General features: G+C 54.5%; 1 protein-coding gene across 1 annotated transcript in view; it reads left to right on the top strand.

Moving 5' to 3' along the window:
• The window catches only part of LOC104378338 (receptor-type tyrosine-protein phosphatase V-like), a 35,012-nt gene extending 20,996 nt beyond the window's left edge, over positions 1 to 14,016 (top strand). Inside the window, 20 exon segments of the mRNA XM_086630317.1 lie at positions 237 to 267; positions 269 to 285; positions 726 to 751; positions 754 to 818; positions 2,520 to 2,610; positions 3,142 to 3,218; positions 4,051 to 4,185; positions 4,781 to 4,903; positions 5,391 to 5,551; positions 5,952 to 6,087; positions 6,676 to 6,703; positions 6,706 to 6,754; positions 7,536 to 7,623; positions 8,169 to 8,259; positions 8,941 to 9,017; positions 9,373 to 9,507; positions 9,999 to 10,121; positions 10,649 to 10,806; positions 11,426 to 11,561; positions 13,957 to 14,016. Of these exon segments, the coding sequence (XP_086486443.1) occupies positions 237 to 267; positions 269 to 285; positions 726 to 751; positions 754 to 818; positions 2,520 to 2,610; positions 3,142 to 3,218; positions 4,051 to 4,185; positions 4,781 to 4,903; positions 5,391 to 5,551; positions 5,952 to 6,087; positions 6,676 to 6,703; positions 6,706 to 6,754; positions 7,536 to 7,623; positions 8,169 to 8,259; positions 8,941 to 9,017; positions 9,373 to 9,507; positions 9,999 to 10,121; positions 10,649 to 10,806; positions 11,426 to 11,561; positions 13,957 to 14,016 (1,807 nt within the window).

Below are 14,016 nucleotides of genomic sequence, written 5' to 3'. Positions count from 1 at the left end.
AAGAGATTAGGCAAGCTACAACACTTGCTAGTGGAATGTGCCTGGCAAGCACAGAATCAAGAGGGGAGCTGCCTGTGTGCAATTAATGCACAGAACGCTAACACGTGTGCGAGGCAGTGTGCCTGATGTGAGCTGTCTGCTCACAAGCATTCCATGAGCCAGCAGTACACAATACGCTCACAGCATCTGTCCCTGTACTGCAGGGAAGAGTACCATCTCCCATGCTTTGATTCTAGAACCAAGAAGAGCAGCCTGCCCCAGGAAATGTGTGACCTACAGCTTCAGGTGAGTGCTGGAGTCTTCTTTCTCTGCGTGTCCCCACTGCAGGTCCCAGAGTACTTCACCTATTTCCTTTCTCATGCTTTGACGAGGAGAAATCCAACTCTATTTCCTCTCCTTCAGTTATTTTTTAAATCTTAGGCTTTCTCATGTTCAATATTTATTGCCCAGCTCCATTCTAATTCCATGAGTTGTCCACACCTCCTCTGCAAGGCTTCTGCAGTAGGAGAATATCCTTATCATCCTGAAAATCCCTCCCATATTTAAACAATGCTCTGTTGGACCTGCTTCCATGGGCAATGATGTGGGCTATAAACCATCCCTCTGTGTGTGCATCCAGGTACCTGCAGGTCTCAAGGCTGGGCTGTCTTGTTGGCCACCTGACTGGCCTGCCAGACCTCCCAAAAGCTAAGGCAAGTTTTTCCTCTGGAATTCATTTCACACAGAAATGTCCATCGGCCAATTCCCATACAGACTTCAAGCAGTACTATGAGATGAAGACAGCAAGTGCTAATCACGCTTTTTTCCAAGAGTTTGAGGTGAGATGAGACTCCTGCTAGGGATGAGACTTGATTTCCCCTCTAGATAGGTCATGCCCCAGCGTATGGATTCCTCATCTTCAGGACAGTAAACCAACTCTCTAGCAATCCAGTCACCCTACTAGACAGGCTTGGAGGCCAAAGATTGGATGGACCAAGTGATCAGGCGATTCCTTGCACAAAACCCATTTTGTTCAAGTTCTGGTAGAAACACATGTTGTCTGTGGCATGAGGTGAACTAGCACTGTCCGTGAGCTGCGGTGTGGACAAAAGTAAAGGCCCCAGGTCTGGACTGGAGTCGAAGATGCTGAGTGGTATTGCATTGAGATCCACCTTGACAGTGTTAGAAAAGAGCCTGCAGCCAAAGGAAGGTCAAGGAGCACTCTCAGAGCCAGGCTGTGAAATCCACCTCAAGCTACCTTCCCTAGCTCCCACTGCCAACATCTGCAGGCTCTGAATTGTTCTGCTGCCAGCACCTTTGGAAGTCCCGTCAGCAATTACAGACCCTCCACAGATCACCCTTCTGGCCTTCTGAGTGAGGACAGAGGCAGAAGCAGCACAAGATATTTCTGTTTTTGCAGCACAAGATGCTTCTGTTTTCTCAGCACTGAGCTTCTTGCCCGATTCTGAGACGTATTTTTTTCCTCAATACTTGTTCTTGGACTTGTTTTCTTTTAAATACAAACAATGCTGTTAGAAAAGGCACTGGGAAAAGCCACCTATGGCTCAGAGTTCACGGGCCATACTGAGGGAGGAGCAGAGCAGTTCCCTGTGCGTGGGTGACCCTCTTGAACCACCAGACAGAGCCATTGGCCATGAGCAGGGGCTGGGTTGTCCAGGAGCTCTCCAGAGAGACATTTCATAGATTCATAGATTTCTAGGTTGGAAAAGACCTTAGAGATCATCGAGTCCAACCATCCCTAATCCCCATTAAACCATATCCTCAAGTAGATCATCCACCCTATTCTTAAACACATCCAGGGATGGGGGACTCAACCACCTCCCTGGGCAGCCTATTCCAGTGGCTGACAGCCCTTTCAGAGAAGAATACTTCTAACATCCAACCTGAATCTCCCCTGACTAAGCTTATGCCCATTTCCTCTTGTTCTATCACCCATCACTAATGTAAAGAGCCCTTCCCCCACCTCCCCACCATCTTTTCTCAAGTATTTATAGGCCGTAATCAGGTCTCCCCTCAGCCTCCTCTTCTCCAGGCTAAACAGCCCCAACTCCCTCAGCCGCTCCTCATAAGTTTTATTTTCCAGCCCTTGACCAGTTTAGTCGCCCTTCTCTGGACCCGCTCCAGGAGCTCAATATCTCTCTTAAAGCGAGGGGCCCAAAACTGGGCACAATATTCCAGGTGCGGCCTCACCAGTGCCGAGTACAGGGGCAGGATCACTTCCCTGCTCCTGCTGGTCACACTATTCTTGATACACGCCAGTATCCCATTGGCCTTTTTGGCCACCTGGGCACACTGCTGGCTCATATCAAGCCGGTAGTCAACCAACACCCCCAGGTCCTTCTCCACCAGGCAGCTCTCCAGCCACTCTTCCCCGAGCCTATAGCGATGCTTGGGGTTTTTATACCCCAAGTGAAGGACTCTGACCTTGGCCTTATTAAAGCTCATGCCATTGGCCTCAGCCCAACGATCCAGTCTGTTCAAATCCCTAATTTGTGCTTATCTTCTCTCCTGTCCTACAGGAGCTGAAGGAAGTTGGGAAGGAGCAGCTGAAAGTGGAGGCTGAGCTACCAGCGAATGTCTCCAAGAACAGATATCCCCATGTGCTGCCCTGTAAGTGCTGCTTCCTCCCTCCTCACCCCAGCATCCAGGGTGGGAGCTCACACTGCAGTGCACAGGGATGGGCTCACCTTACATGGTTGCAGGGTTCACAGTGCCTGGCACTTCTCCTGGAAGAAGGAGTCTTGAAATGGGCCGCAGTTTCCATTTTCCTGCTGGAGACTCAAAGCTTAAGGACTGAGCCAGGGATGAGCCACCATCCTCCTCAGCTCCTGCAGAAGGCTGCTGGGCAGGTGCTGGGTGAGCTGAGAGATGGGTCCCAGCTGGAGCCAAAGGGAGCTTCTCTGATGAGCCTCATGATGCCAGCTCTGCTTTCTTAGCCCGCTGCTAACCCAGCTGGCAGGCAATCCTCACCTCTCCATGGAGAAGGTGCCTGGCCAAGAACAGAGCCTCACTGCTGGCTGTGTATGTGGAGCTAGCGGAGCTGCTGGGGCTTCTCCTGACGTGTTACCCAGCTGAAGAGGAGATGGCCATGTCTTGATGAAGGGTTGCCTTGGGGGATCATGTGTATCTGGTCTCTTTCAGATGATCACTCTCGGGTCAAGCTGAGCCAACTCGGAGAGGATCCACACTCAGACTACATCAATGCCAACTTCATGCCTGTGAGTGCCCACTTGCCTTCACCACAGAGACGCGGCCATGGGGCACCATCAGAGAAACTGTGCCTGGGTTGGGGTTGTGAGGGCTGGTGGACAAGAGCTGCCACTGAAGCCACAGCTGGCACAGACTGGCAAAGAGTTGGGGGTCAGGCAGAGGTGCGTAGTTGCCCATTAGCAGGGCTTGATGGAGATCGTCAGATGGCAAGTGCTATGAATGCAGAGGTGTGAGCGTGGGTAGACTGGCAAGGCTTTCTGCTTTCTTCTTAAGGACTATCCTCTTCCCATCCTCTCCCAGCTTACTGCCCCATCTGTCTGTCTGCTCTTTCTCCTTCTGGTCTGTGCAGCTGCATTTGAACAACCTTGGAGCTGTGCCCATATCCCCGATCCGGGAGATTTTCCCAGGTAACAGGCAGGGCACACAGCATGCACGCATGGGTGTGTGGATCCGCGGGGCATGTGTGTGTCGAAAGGGACGAAGGCAAAGAAGCAGCCCGAGACCTTGCATGCTCACCCTACCTCCAGCAATGAGTGGGGAACATGAGAAAGACCCAGATCTGTCTTTCCCTGGTTAGTCTGAGTGAGGAACTGCTTGGAGGGAACAGCAAGGGTCATGTCTTTAATCCAAATATGTAGAGAGCATGTGCTGGGCAGCATGTGCTTCCTGTGAAATCAGCTGCTTCTGAGATCAGCTGCCTGGGAGCTGTGCCCACACGGACTAAGGGCAATGGGCATTTTTTCCCCCTACCACAAAGCAGACCAGGCACTGAGTCCGTCCCAGGGCAGGATCCGCCTGTGTCGGCAACTTGCCAACTCCTCCTGTCTGCCTCTTGCTCAGGGCTATACATCCCAGCAGGAGTTCATTGCCACCCAGGGGCCCCTGAAGAAAACGATAGAGGACTTCTGGAGACTGGTGTGGGAGCAGAACGTCTGCAACATCATCATGCTGACAGTGTGCATGGAGAATGGGCGGGTAGGTTGGCATGGGGGGGTAGTTTGGCACTGCTGGGCTTCCACGTGCCAGCCCCAGCCAAGCCTAGACCTGGTCATGTGAGCTGAGCGCAGGGCTGAGTTTGTGCCCTCCGCCAACCCCTGCTCAGATGTGGCTTCAGGGTGAGCACAGGCCACACAGCTTACCGGACAGGCAGTTTGCAGGGAACAGAGGCTGATGTGTGCAACTCAGTGTTAGCTTGAGGTAGGAAGGGGCAGAAGTGGAGCTTAGCTGGAACCATGCCCATCACCCTCAGATATTTCTGCAGCATCTGAAATTGTCGCTTGCCTCTGGATGAGACACTTCATGTGGACTGTTCTTCCAGTCTCCAGGGATTATGAGACCCACACAGGTCCTTTTCTCTGCAGGAGGCTGAGATACAAACAAAAGGGAGGTGGGGGAGTGCTGTGCAAAGCTCCTGGTGGGAAGGGGAAGCACCGCTACCCTGCGCCCCAAGATCTGCCCTGGCTCCCCACACAGCTTCTGCTTTCCAGGTGCTCCAGGGAGCCAGGAGGTCACTCAGTGGGACTAGTGCACTCACTGGCCTCACTGGGACCCTATCTTGCCTGTGCTCTAGGTCCTCTGTGATCATTACTGGCCATCCGAATCTGCCTCAGCCTCCTATGGGCAGGTACGGGTGCACTTGCTGATGCAGAGCAGCTCTGACGAGTGGACCATGCGTGAGTTCAAACTGTGGCATGTGAGTAAGGACTCAAGAAGATGGACTCAGGGACCTGTCAAGGGTTGGGGGTTTGCATGGGATGCAGTGGTGTTTCTGCTTTATGGTGGTGGCATAATTTCCTTTCCCTGCAATAAGCAGGTTTCAAAGACCCAGTCACCTCCAGAGCAGTCTGTCACTGTCAACATATGTCACTCATGCTATCCACCCTTGCTCTCTCCTTTCCATGTCCCTGCACTGAGACACAACCTGCAGCTTCAAAGGTGCACTCCCTGCCAGTCAAAGGCAGGTCTCCTCCTTGCCACCTCCATGTGTCTCACCATGGCAAGGGACTATGGGGGAGAACAGGGGAGCAGGAGCCACCAGGCAGTGCAGCAGACCTGGTGTTGTCTGTTCCCTGCAGCTGAGCCAGGTGTCTCCAAGTGCCCAAGTGCTCCAAGGGCTGCGGTGTGCATGCATGCCCCTGTACCAGTGGGCTGCGTGCTGATCACCAATATCCCTCTGCCAGGAGGGTCTCCAGGCAGAGCGGCTCGTGTCCCACCTGCACTACACAGCATGGCCCGATCATGGGATCCCGGAGTCCACGACTTCTATTCTGACCTTCAGAGAGCTGGTCCGGGAGCACATCCGGAGCACCAAGGACGCGGGACCAACCCTTGTGCACTGCAGGTGAGGCTCTGTTCTCAGGAACGGCAGGGGATGATGGGAGAGGGCATGGGGACAAGGGTACTGCTTGTGCACAAACTGGGAGGGAAACCAGCACCTGGGAGACACAGCTGGTCAGTAGAGAGTCTCCTGCTTGGGCGTTAGGGATTACAGGTCTGCTTGCAGCCTGTCCCCCAGTCCCAGGGGATGGGGCAGCTGGGGATGGTCAGCTGAGGTCAAGAGAGACTGACTCAAGGCAGTCTGAATGGCTCCCTCAGCCCCATGCTGTGCTGGGAGCAGTGCCCTGGGGTGCTGGGACCAGTACTCCAGGACTTAGCAATCTGGAAGCCATGTCTAGCAGCAGGAGAGGAGCCATCAGCTGTGGAGTCAAGCAACAGTTAACCCTTGCTGCCTGTGCACTCAGCGCTGGGGTGGGCCGCACTGGCACCTTCATTGCCCTGGACCGGCTGCTGCAGCAGATGAAGCAGGAGAAGGTGGTGGACACGTTTGGTGTTGTTTACTCCCTGCGAATGAACCGTTACCTGATGATTCAGACACTGGTAAGACCTCTGTGCCCTCTTCCCCCAGGCCTCTTGCTCCATGGTGTAAAAGCGAGCCAGGCTGGCGGACAGATTAGCTGGCTGGCCAGCCCCAGCACCCTCAGGCTAGTCCCCAACCTGACACTGTCACAGTGCTGCTCAAAGCAGCAGCTCAGCTGGAGTGGAAATTGCTCTTCTGTGGAGGTCTCCAGCAGCTTCATGCCCTGCCAGACCCACAGCAGCATAGTCTCAGAGCCCTCCCAGGAGGCTCAGCAACACACCAGAGCACCTAGGAACAGGATCAGGCCCTTTGCAGGCAGTTCAGCACCCCATGTTGTTGGCCTGTGGTGCACTGCAGGCAATCTAATATTTCTAGTACTCAGAGTGGGGACAAAGTGTCAGTATTACCCTTCAGGATAGACAGGCTGACCCAGTGGAGGAAGCCAGGGGCTCTGAGATTGAAGATTCCAAGGCCTTTTGGGCATGGATGTGGGGCTTTTGGGGCGTGCATGTAGGACACCCTCTGCCCATTAGGCAGTGCCATACCTGCCCTTGCATGCTGTCTGCATGATGCAATACTCTACCTTGCTGTCTGCCTTTGCCTTCCAGTCCCAGTATATTTTCCTGCACAGCTGTATCCTGACAAGATCTTGGAGGAACCACTCCTGGGTTTATCAGGGACAGAGAGGTAAGGGCCTGCTGTGTTTTGCCTGCCGCTCCACATACCCTCATCCACAGACCCTTCAGGTGGCAAGCTGGGATCCTGACCTCAGCTTGAGCCTTGGCTCCAGGACAGAAGGACAGGGAAGCCCAGCCAGCTGTCCCATGGGGGGGTCAGCCCAGGGCTGCTTGTTCCATGCAGCATAGGGACCTCAGCCCAGAACTAGAACTGGACACACTGGGAAGGCTTGGAGGAGCACATCCTCCTTTCCTCCAGTGCTAGTCTCCTGGGCTACACCAATGCCAAAGAGTTGCAGAGCTGTCCCAGGAAAGGCATTTCAATCAGCCTCTTGCTTCCCAACCCACAGGAATGCCCTAGAGACAGGTTCAAACCGGAGGGGCTCATGGCAGCTAGGTGGTCTTGGGATGTCCCTTCCAATGGAGGCCAAAAGGAGAGAGCAGGATCAGGCTGGGCATGGTTTTGCCCACCTACCTCATTGTCTCTGAGGCTGCATCTGGAGGTCACATATCTATCTTTATGGTCAAATTGTCACCTCCCTCACACAGAACACGATGCCCTTGTCCTTACTGCATCTCGGGAATTGGCCCTGGGCTGTGCCACACCTGAGATCTACCTTTGTCTAGGGGAGAGCAGGTTGGCGCAGTCCAGAGGTGGACTGGGGACCTGCGAAGGTCCTGGCATTTGAGAGGTGAAGGTCTGCTCACAGCCCTGTCCACCTACTGCAGACACAGCCTGGATGCTGCTGAGTTTGCTCGAGCTCGCCCTTACCCCCAGTTTCTCTCCCCAGGTCCTGCCCCATCCCGCTGAAAAACTTTGCTCAGCACTACACCCGGAAGGCAGCCAAGTCCCATGTGGGCTTCCTGAGGGAGTACGAGGTGAGAGCTGTCCTGGGCAGGGTGCAGGGATTGCTGCCTTGGCCATATGTGCTGGGGTGACCTGGGAAGCAATTGCACCTGGTCAGGCTGGGGGACACGAAGTAAGTGCCTCCTGAGTGGGTCCCGTGCCCCACTTGCCACATGCCTGGCTGTCCTGGCAGTGTCCCCCCTCCATGGCATTGCGTCCCCAGGCACATAGCTCCCTTGTGCATCCTGCACTGATCAAGGTCTGTCAACAACACACTCCTTCCCAGATCCTATGCAGGGTAGGGACCTGCCTGAACACCATTGTCCTATAGAGAGATGCAGCCGTCTCCTGGCAGTGCGGAGCAGACCTGGCAGCCCACCTCCAGAGGTGGTCACATAGCACCCCTGCTAAGGCTTCTGTATACGCGGCTATAACCACCCCTCTGCCAAGGCTTCTGTATACGCGGCTATAACCACCCCTCTGCCAAGGCCAGGCATCCTCAGGAGTCCTCAGTTCCTCCTGCTCCTCCTGACCCTTCCCCACTCACTGCTTCCTCCACTCTCTCTCACTCTGGCAGACCCTCCTAGAGGTTGTCAAGGAAGAAGCCAGCTCTGCAACATCATCTTCAGGCAACCAGCAGACAGGGCCCTCTTCCAGCATCCTTCCATGTAAGTGCTGTGACACCTTGCAGCCTCTTCCTTCCTGTACCTGCGTGGAGCCAGGCTGGACCAGGGGCAGTGCTCCACAGTACAAGAAAATATTTTAACACACTGCAGTGAGTCTATCAGAAGACTACCAACGTGTTTCAAGGTGAAGCACATGATGTGTGGTACTGAGATAGGTGGGTTTGTTCAGCCTGGAGGAGAGAAAACAAAGGGGAGATCTCATTGCTATCTTCAACTACCTGCTGGGAGGGCACAGGGGAAATGTAGAGTCCTCTCAGAGGTGCACTATGGAAGGACAAGAGGGAATGAGGATGATTTGGAAGAGTAATCCACTCAGTACAAGGAAAAATGAATTGCCATGAAGGTGGCCAGACACTGGAACAGGGGCCCAGAGCATCTGAAGGCTCTCTGTCCTTGGAGATATACAGATCTCCTTTGGCTAAGACACTGAGCAACTTGCACGGCACATATCTAATTTGAGCAGGAGATTGGGATCGAGACCTGTCTTTTGGGAACCAACATCCCTGAGCTAGAGAGGAGCACTGCTGAGGGGAGCACCTTTGCAGAGAAATGGTGAATGGGGGGTTGGATTTGTGTGGCTATGTGATGTCTGGCGGTCAGTCTGCAGGAGCTTTCTGAGCACAAGGCTGCCCTAGATTCCCCCACTTCCCACATGTTTTGCAGATGATCGCTCCAGAGTGAAGTTTTCCTTGCTGGAACAGGGCCCTTTCTCAGGTCTCCTGCAGGTGTGGCATGTCCCGGTGAGTTGTACCCCCAGTAGCAGTGCCCACCCCTGTGCCTGGGTCTCACAGGCAGCAGGTGACACTCCCCCTTCCTCACCTTGCCCCTGCTCCCTGCAGCCTGGTTTCTGCACTGCTCCAGTCACTGCCACAGTGATCCTGTGTGGACAAGAGGGGAATGTGGGAACTGAAGATGTGTATTCCTGCCCAGTTTGGGCTGTCCTCACTTCCCTTCCCTGGTGCTTTCTCGTCTCTCTTTGCTTCCTGATTGGCTGAGTGTCCCTCTTTTCCTGGCCTCTCCCACAGCTGCCAGGGCTGATGGGGTACCTGTGCCACCCTCTCCAGCAGGAGAGTGACGTTCTTGTTCCTTACCCAGGGCTGCAGCTCCAATAGGGAGTATCTGGCTGTCCAGGGGCCTGACAAGTTGACCATGGAGGACTTCTGGACCCTGGTGTGGGAACAGGATGTTCACACCATCCTAACACTTCTTCCGTGGCAGGAGAAGGGAGAGGTAAGGCAGAGCAGGGATCTGTTTAATGGAGCTGGAACCTAGCACAGCTCCAAAACTTGAACTCTTGTCACTGCCTCCTGATCCAGCTTGGCTAAAGCTGAACCTTTCCTGTGTCAAAGTGCTCTCACTGCTTGTAGTGGGAGACAGGTTCTGTCTGCCCATCATGAGGTCCATGGCTGTGGATTCAGCTGGTACTCTTCAAGCTGCATCTCCATGACACCCAAGGACAGCAGCTCCAGCCCCTCTCCATCCAAGGTGAAGAGTGTTTGCTGAGCAGATTCCCACTACTCAGCAACTCTGTGTTAACAGGGAAGCTGGCTGCAATCTGCTGTTGTTTCTAAAAACTCCTCCAGGGTTGAGCTAGGGGGTGAACTGACATGGAGTGATATTGGGGATCCTTTTGGTCCAACCCCATTACAGACCCCTGTGGTGATGACTGATGTGAAATGTGACAACTGTCAACACAAAGCCAAACTTTCTGTTGCGCACAGGTCCCAAGTGAGGCGTGCTGGCCCGTGGAAGGAGACTGTCTTTGCACAAAGATGCTGACCATCCAGTGTGGCACAGAGAAGCTTGTCTCCAGATGGAGATGCATCCAGCTCAAAATGAAACACGTATGTGTTGATGGGGCTGGACTGGCTCCCACTGCTCGGGATGTTCTTCACTGCTAGCAAACAGATCTGTAGGGGCAATGGCTGAAAGGTCCATGGAGTCTTTTCTGAGCTGCTAGAGCAGAGTGCCAGCAGTTCACAAATGCAGGAGAGAATCTAGATTGCAACATCCAGAAGAACATCTGCTGAGTGGACATAGGAGATGCATGGAGAGGCTTAGAGGCTTCCCGCACCCTTGCTGATAGGTCTTTCTGACCCTCTTTGAAAAGGCCCACGCAGTTCTCAGTCTACCTCTCAAGGGGCAGGTCAGGGTGCTGTGGGGAAGGAAAGTAGGTTGCCAGAGGCACCATACCCACTGCACGGGTGATGGGCAGTGCCCCAGCAGAGACTGCCTGGACAGCTTTACAGAAGCTAGCAGTTAGCTCAGGAAAGTATCTGACCACCTAAGGATTGGAGAGCTGAGACCCCTTTGCATCCAGCACTCACCCATCTCTCCCAAACAGCCATGTCAACTCTTCATGTCTCACCAGGAGAAGAAAGCAAAGGAGAGACAGGTACAACGGTTCCTATACATGCTCTGGAGCAGCAAGAAACAGCCAGAAATCCAGAGCCTGGTGGAGCTCCTCACTGCTGTCAGACGGTGCATGCCCCACCGGAAGAGAGCTGGTCCTCTCCTGCTGCACTGCAGGTACATCACATTACTGCTCCATCCATGGGCAGCCTCCCAGAGCTGGTACCCACCAGGCTGCACAGTGCCTTGGCATAGTCACCAGCAAGCTTCTGCCTTCCACCAAGGACCCTAGGGTTTTAGGGCACGTTGAGAGTAGGTCTGTGAGAACCAGGGAAGCTTTGAGCTTGGGAGGTCAGTGCTCTGCCAAGCACATGAGAAGTAGGGGCAAACAGGGCTGTGCCAAGGGCAAGTGTGGATGGAGCAGACATTCCTGGGCTGAGGTGCCCAGGCCATTTCTGGGCTGGCTGCTATGATCGTGGGAGCAGCCCTGATGTCCTCATTTGCTGGCAGCCGGGAGAGCTCACAGTCCCACAGGAGCCAACACAGCCAGCACATCGGCAGAGCTGGCTTGAGTGAGGGATGCACGGGTAGGCTGGGTCTCCAGGCCCCTTCAACAGGCACTTTGGGGTCCCACCCCCCTGGTCAGCACAGACCTCCCTGCCACCTAGACCAGTGCTCGCAGTCCCCTGTCCCCACTGTGCACAGTTGCTGCATGTTTTCTCATGGGGCTTCTGACTTCCAAAGAGGTTCAGCTCAGCCTGGCCTGGCATCAATGACCCTCCCTTGTCCCTTGCAGCAGTGGCATGAGCCAAATGGGGATGCTTATCTCACTGGATTGCCTGTTGCACCAGATGAAAGCTGAGAGAATCGTGGATGTCTACGGAGTGACACTCCAGCTGACAAGAAGCTGCCGTCTTATGACCCCGACTCTGGTAGGTGGAAGGGTGATGGCCTGGGCAGAACGGGACATTCATGCTGAGCTACCTGGCGCCAGCAGGCAGTACGCTACCCTCTCCCTGGGTGCTACCTGCCACTATGCAGAGATTTATTCCATGCTTCCTCCCCAGCCTGCGGCTCTGCCAGCCACTGAGGGCTAAGGGCACTGTCTTTTCCCAGGGACGGGCTTTCCATCTCCTCAATTATGGAGTTAAAATAGGTTAAACTGCATGTGAGCTCATGATAAATGCACTCTTCCTATTCTGCCCTGGAAAGCAGGAAGCATTGGTTACCTCCTATACGACCAACCTGCCTGCTCACACCAGCCTCTGGACATGGCTGTCAGCCTGGGTACCCAGAATCTGCTGGGTTTCCCCTTGTCTGGTACCTTTCCCTCCCGCATTTCCCACACCCAGAGCCTGCTCCAAGCCCCTGCCTGCTGCCAGAGCTGGGGCCACATGGAAGAGGCTCACTGGGACACCCTGCTACATTTGCAGCTGTCCTACAGCCCTGTGGGCTTCAGCGCTGCAGCCATGCCCTGCCATGCTGTGCCAGCCCAGCCCAGCCCTGCAGGCCTCCAGCGTGCTGCTGCTGCTGAGCGCTGGTGGCACAGATGCCCTCTGGACAGCGCTTTCATGTGCTGCGACTACTGAAGGAGTTGATTCCGCATCCCTGGAAACCTGCTCCACGGGGGACAGCAGAATTAGGGCAGATCTCTCCAGGGCATCCCAGCTGCAGAGCCACCTGCAAGCAGCTAATTGCATTCTTAATTAATGTGAACCATGCGCATGGTGGGTGCCAGAGGAGGTCAAGGCATCCGCTGCCCCTGCTTCAGAGCTCCTTTATATTTCAGCAGCGGTCTTGCCAAGCGGAGACACAGCGTGCCCGCGGAGACACAGCGTGCCCATAAAGGCACAGCAAGTGCCGATCAAAAGCCGCTGCCTCGCTGGTGGGGGCCGCAGAGGCAGCTGCCTCCCCACCTTGCCTTGAGCAGCGGTCGCTCTGATCCAGCACAGCCAGTGAAGGGCAGGCAGGGCTGGGCCGTGTGGCTGCCAGCCTCCTCCATCACTGTGGGAGCTTGCCAGCACCGCTTTCTCTCTGGCAGGGGCGTGCTGCTGTCATGCTGGGGGCATCAGCTGATTTTTTGGGGCGGTTAGTAGCCAAGCGAGGGGAAAGATGAACCTTTGAGGGAATGTCCACCCATAACTGCCAGGTGTTGAAGCACCTTCAGCTCCAGCATGGTGCATGTCTCTGGGGATGTGCTCTTGCGTTTGGCCAAGCATTGAGTGTGCCCAGTCTGAAGTCAGTCCTGGACTGTCACTCCAGATTTCACAATCGGGCTGGGCTCATTGAAAACATGCTCTGGTGACCTGGAACCACAGCCATTGTGTGATCTGTGGCTTTCCCGGCCCTTCAGTGGGGCTAAACCCATCGCCGGCAGGGAAGGAGGCTCCTCGTGACTTGCAGCTTAGCCAGCACATTAGTGAGCTGTTTGGAGGCCCCTCTGTCGTGTCCCTAATCCCCGCTTCCTGGCTACCATGTGACTTCATCCCACAGCATTTGGAGGCTGGCCCTGCCCTCCAGCTTTGTGCAGAGTACAACCTCGTTTACCTTTCCCATGTCTTGCCTTTTCTGGAGCCCTGCCATGGCAGTGGTCAGTCCTGAGTGTTTTGTAGCCTAACATCATTTCGGAGCAGCCTGGCATTTGAGCAGAACCTCATGTCAAATCCACAGTGGACTTGAGACCTCTGGACCCATATTTGGTGCTGATGGATCATTCTGGTTATCTTAAAAATAGAGAAATGATGCAACTATACTAAATCCACCCAGATCTTTTTGTCTATCTGTGAGAGCTTGCAGAGATCTACCCTGATCTGCTGTCAGCCCTTGGTCGGGTACACTGGGACCACCATCAAAGGAAACTCCTACTCCAGAAGTCTTCCCTCCTGCCTCAGGTCACTGCCAGACTCTGTGCACTCCAGCGGGGCAGAGTGCTTCCCACTTACTCCCTGCAGCATCACTGGAGTTGCTCTTCGGTCTTGTTTTGGATGCAAACACCATGACACATCCAAAGGCCACTGGGGCAGTTTGAGGAAGTCAGATGACATTCCTCCCTGCTCAGATGAGGATGTTCCTCTCATGCCCATCATAGGGATGATAAAGCAGGAGGAAACAAACTTGGTATAACTACAGCTCCAGGCCTGATTCTTCCTTTCTGGGCAACACTGGTGGCACAGGAAAAACATGGACCACTTAGGACAGCAAATCCTGCTCTGCCATCAGACACTGTTAGTTAATTAGGACCTTTTAAGGCAAATTGCAGGGTTAGTCCTGCAACCAGGAAGTCTCTGTCAGAAACCTGACTCCAGACGTCCCCTTTCTGTTTTGCAGGACCAGTACGTGTTCCTGTACACCTGCATCCGGGACCTTATCGCTCAGAAACAGCCCTAA

The sequence above is a fragment of the Tauraco erythrolophus genome, assembly GCF_009769465.1.
Source record: "Tauraco erythrolophus isolate bTauEry1 chromosome 27 unlocalized genomic scaffold, bTauEry1.pri scaffold_49_arrow_ctg1, whole genome shotgun sequence".
Lineage (NCBI taxonomy): Eukaryota > Metazoa > Chordata > Aves > Musophagiformes > Musophagidae > Tauraco > Tauraco erythrolophus.
The sequence above is the reverse complement of the archived record's forward strand: the minus strand, read 5'-3'. Positions and strand labels throughout refer to the sequence as shown.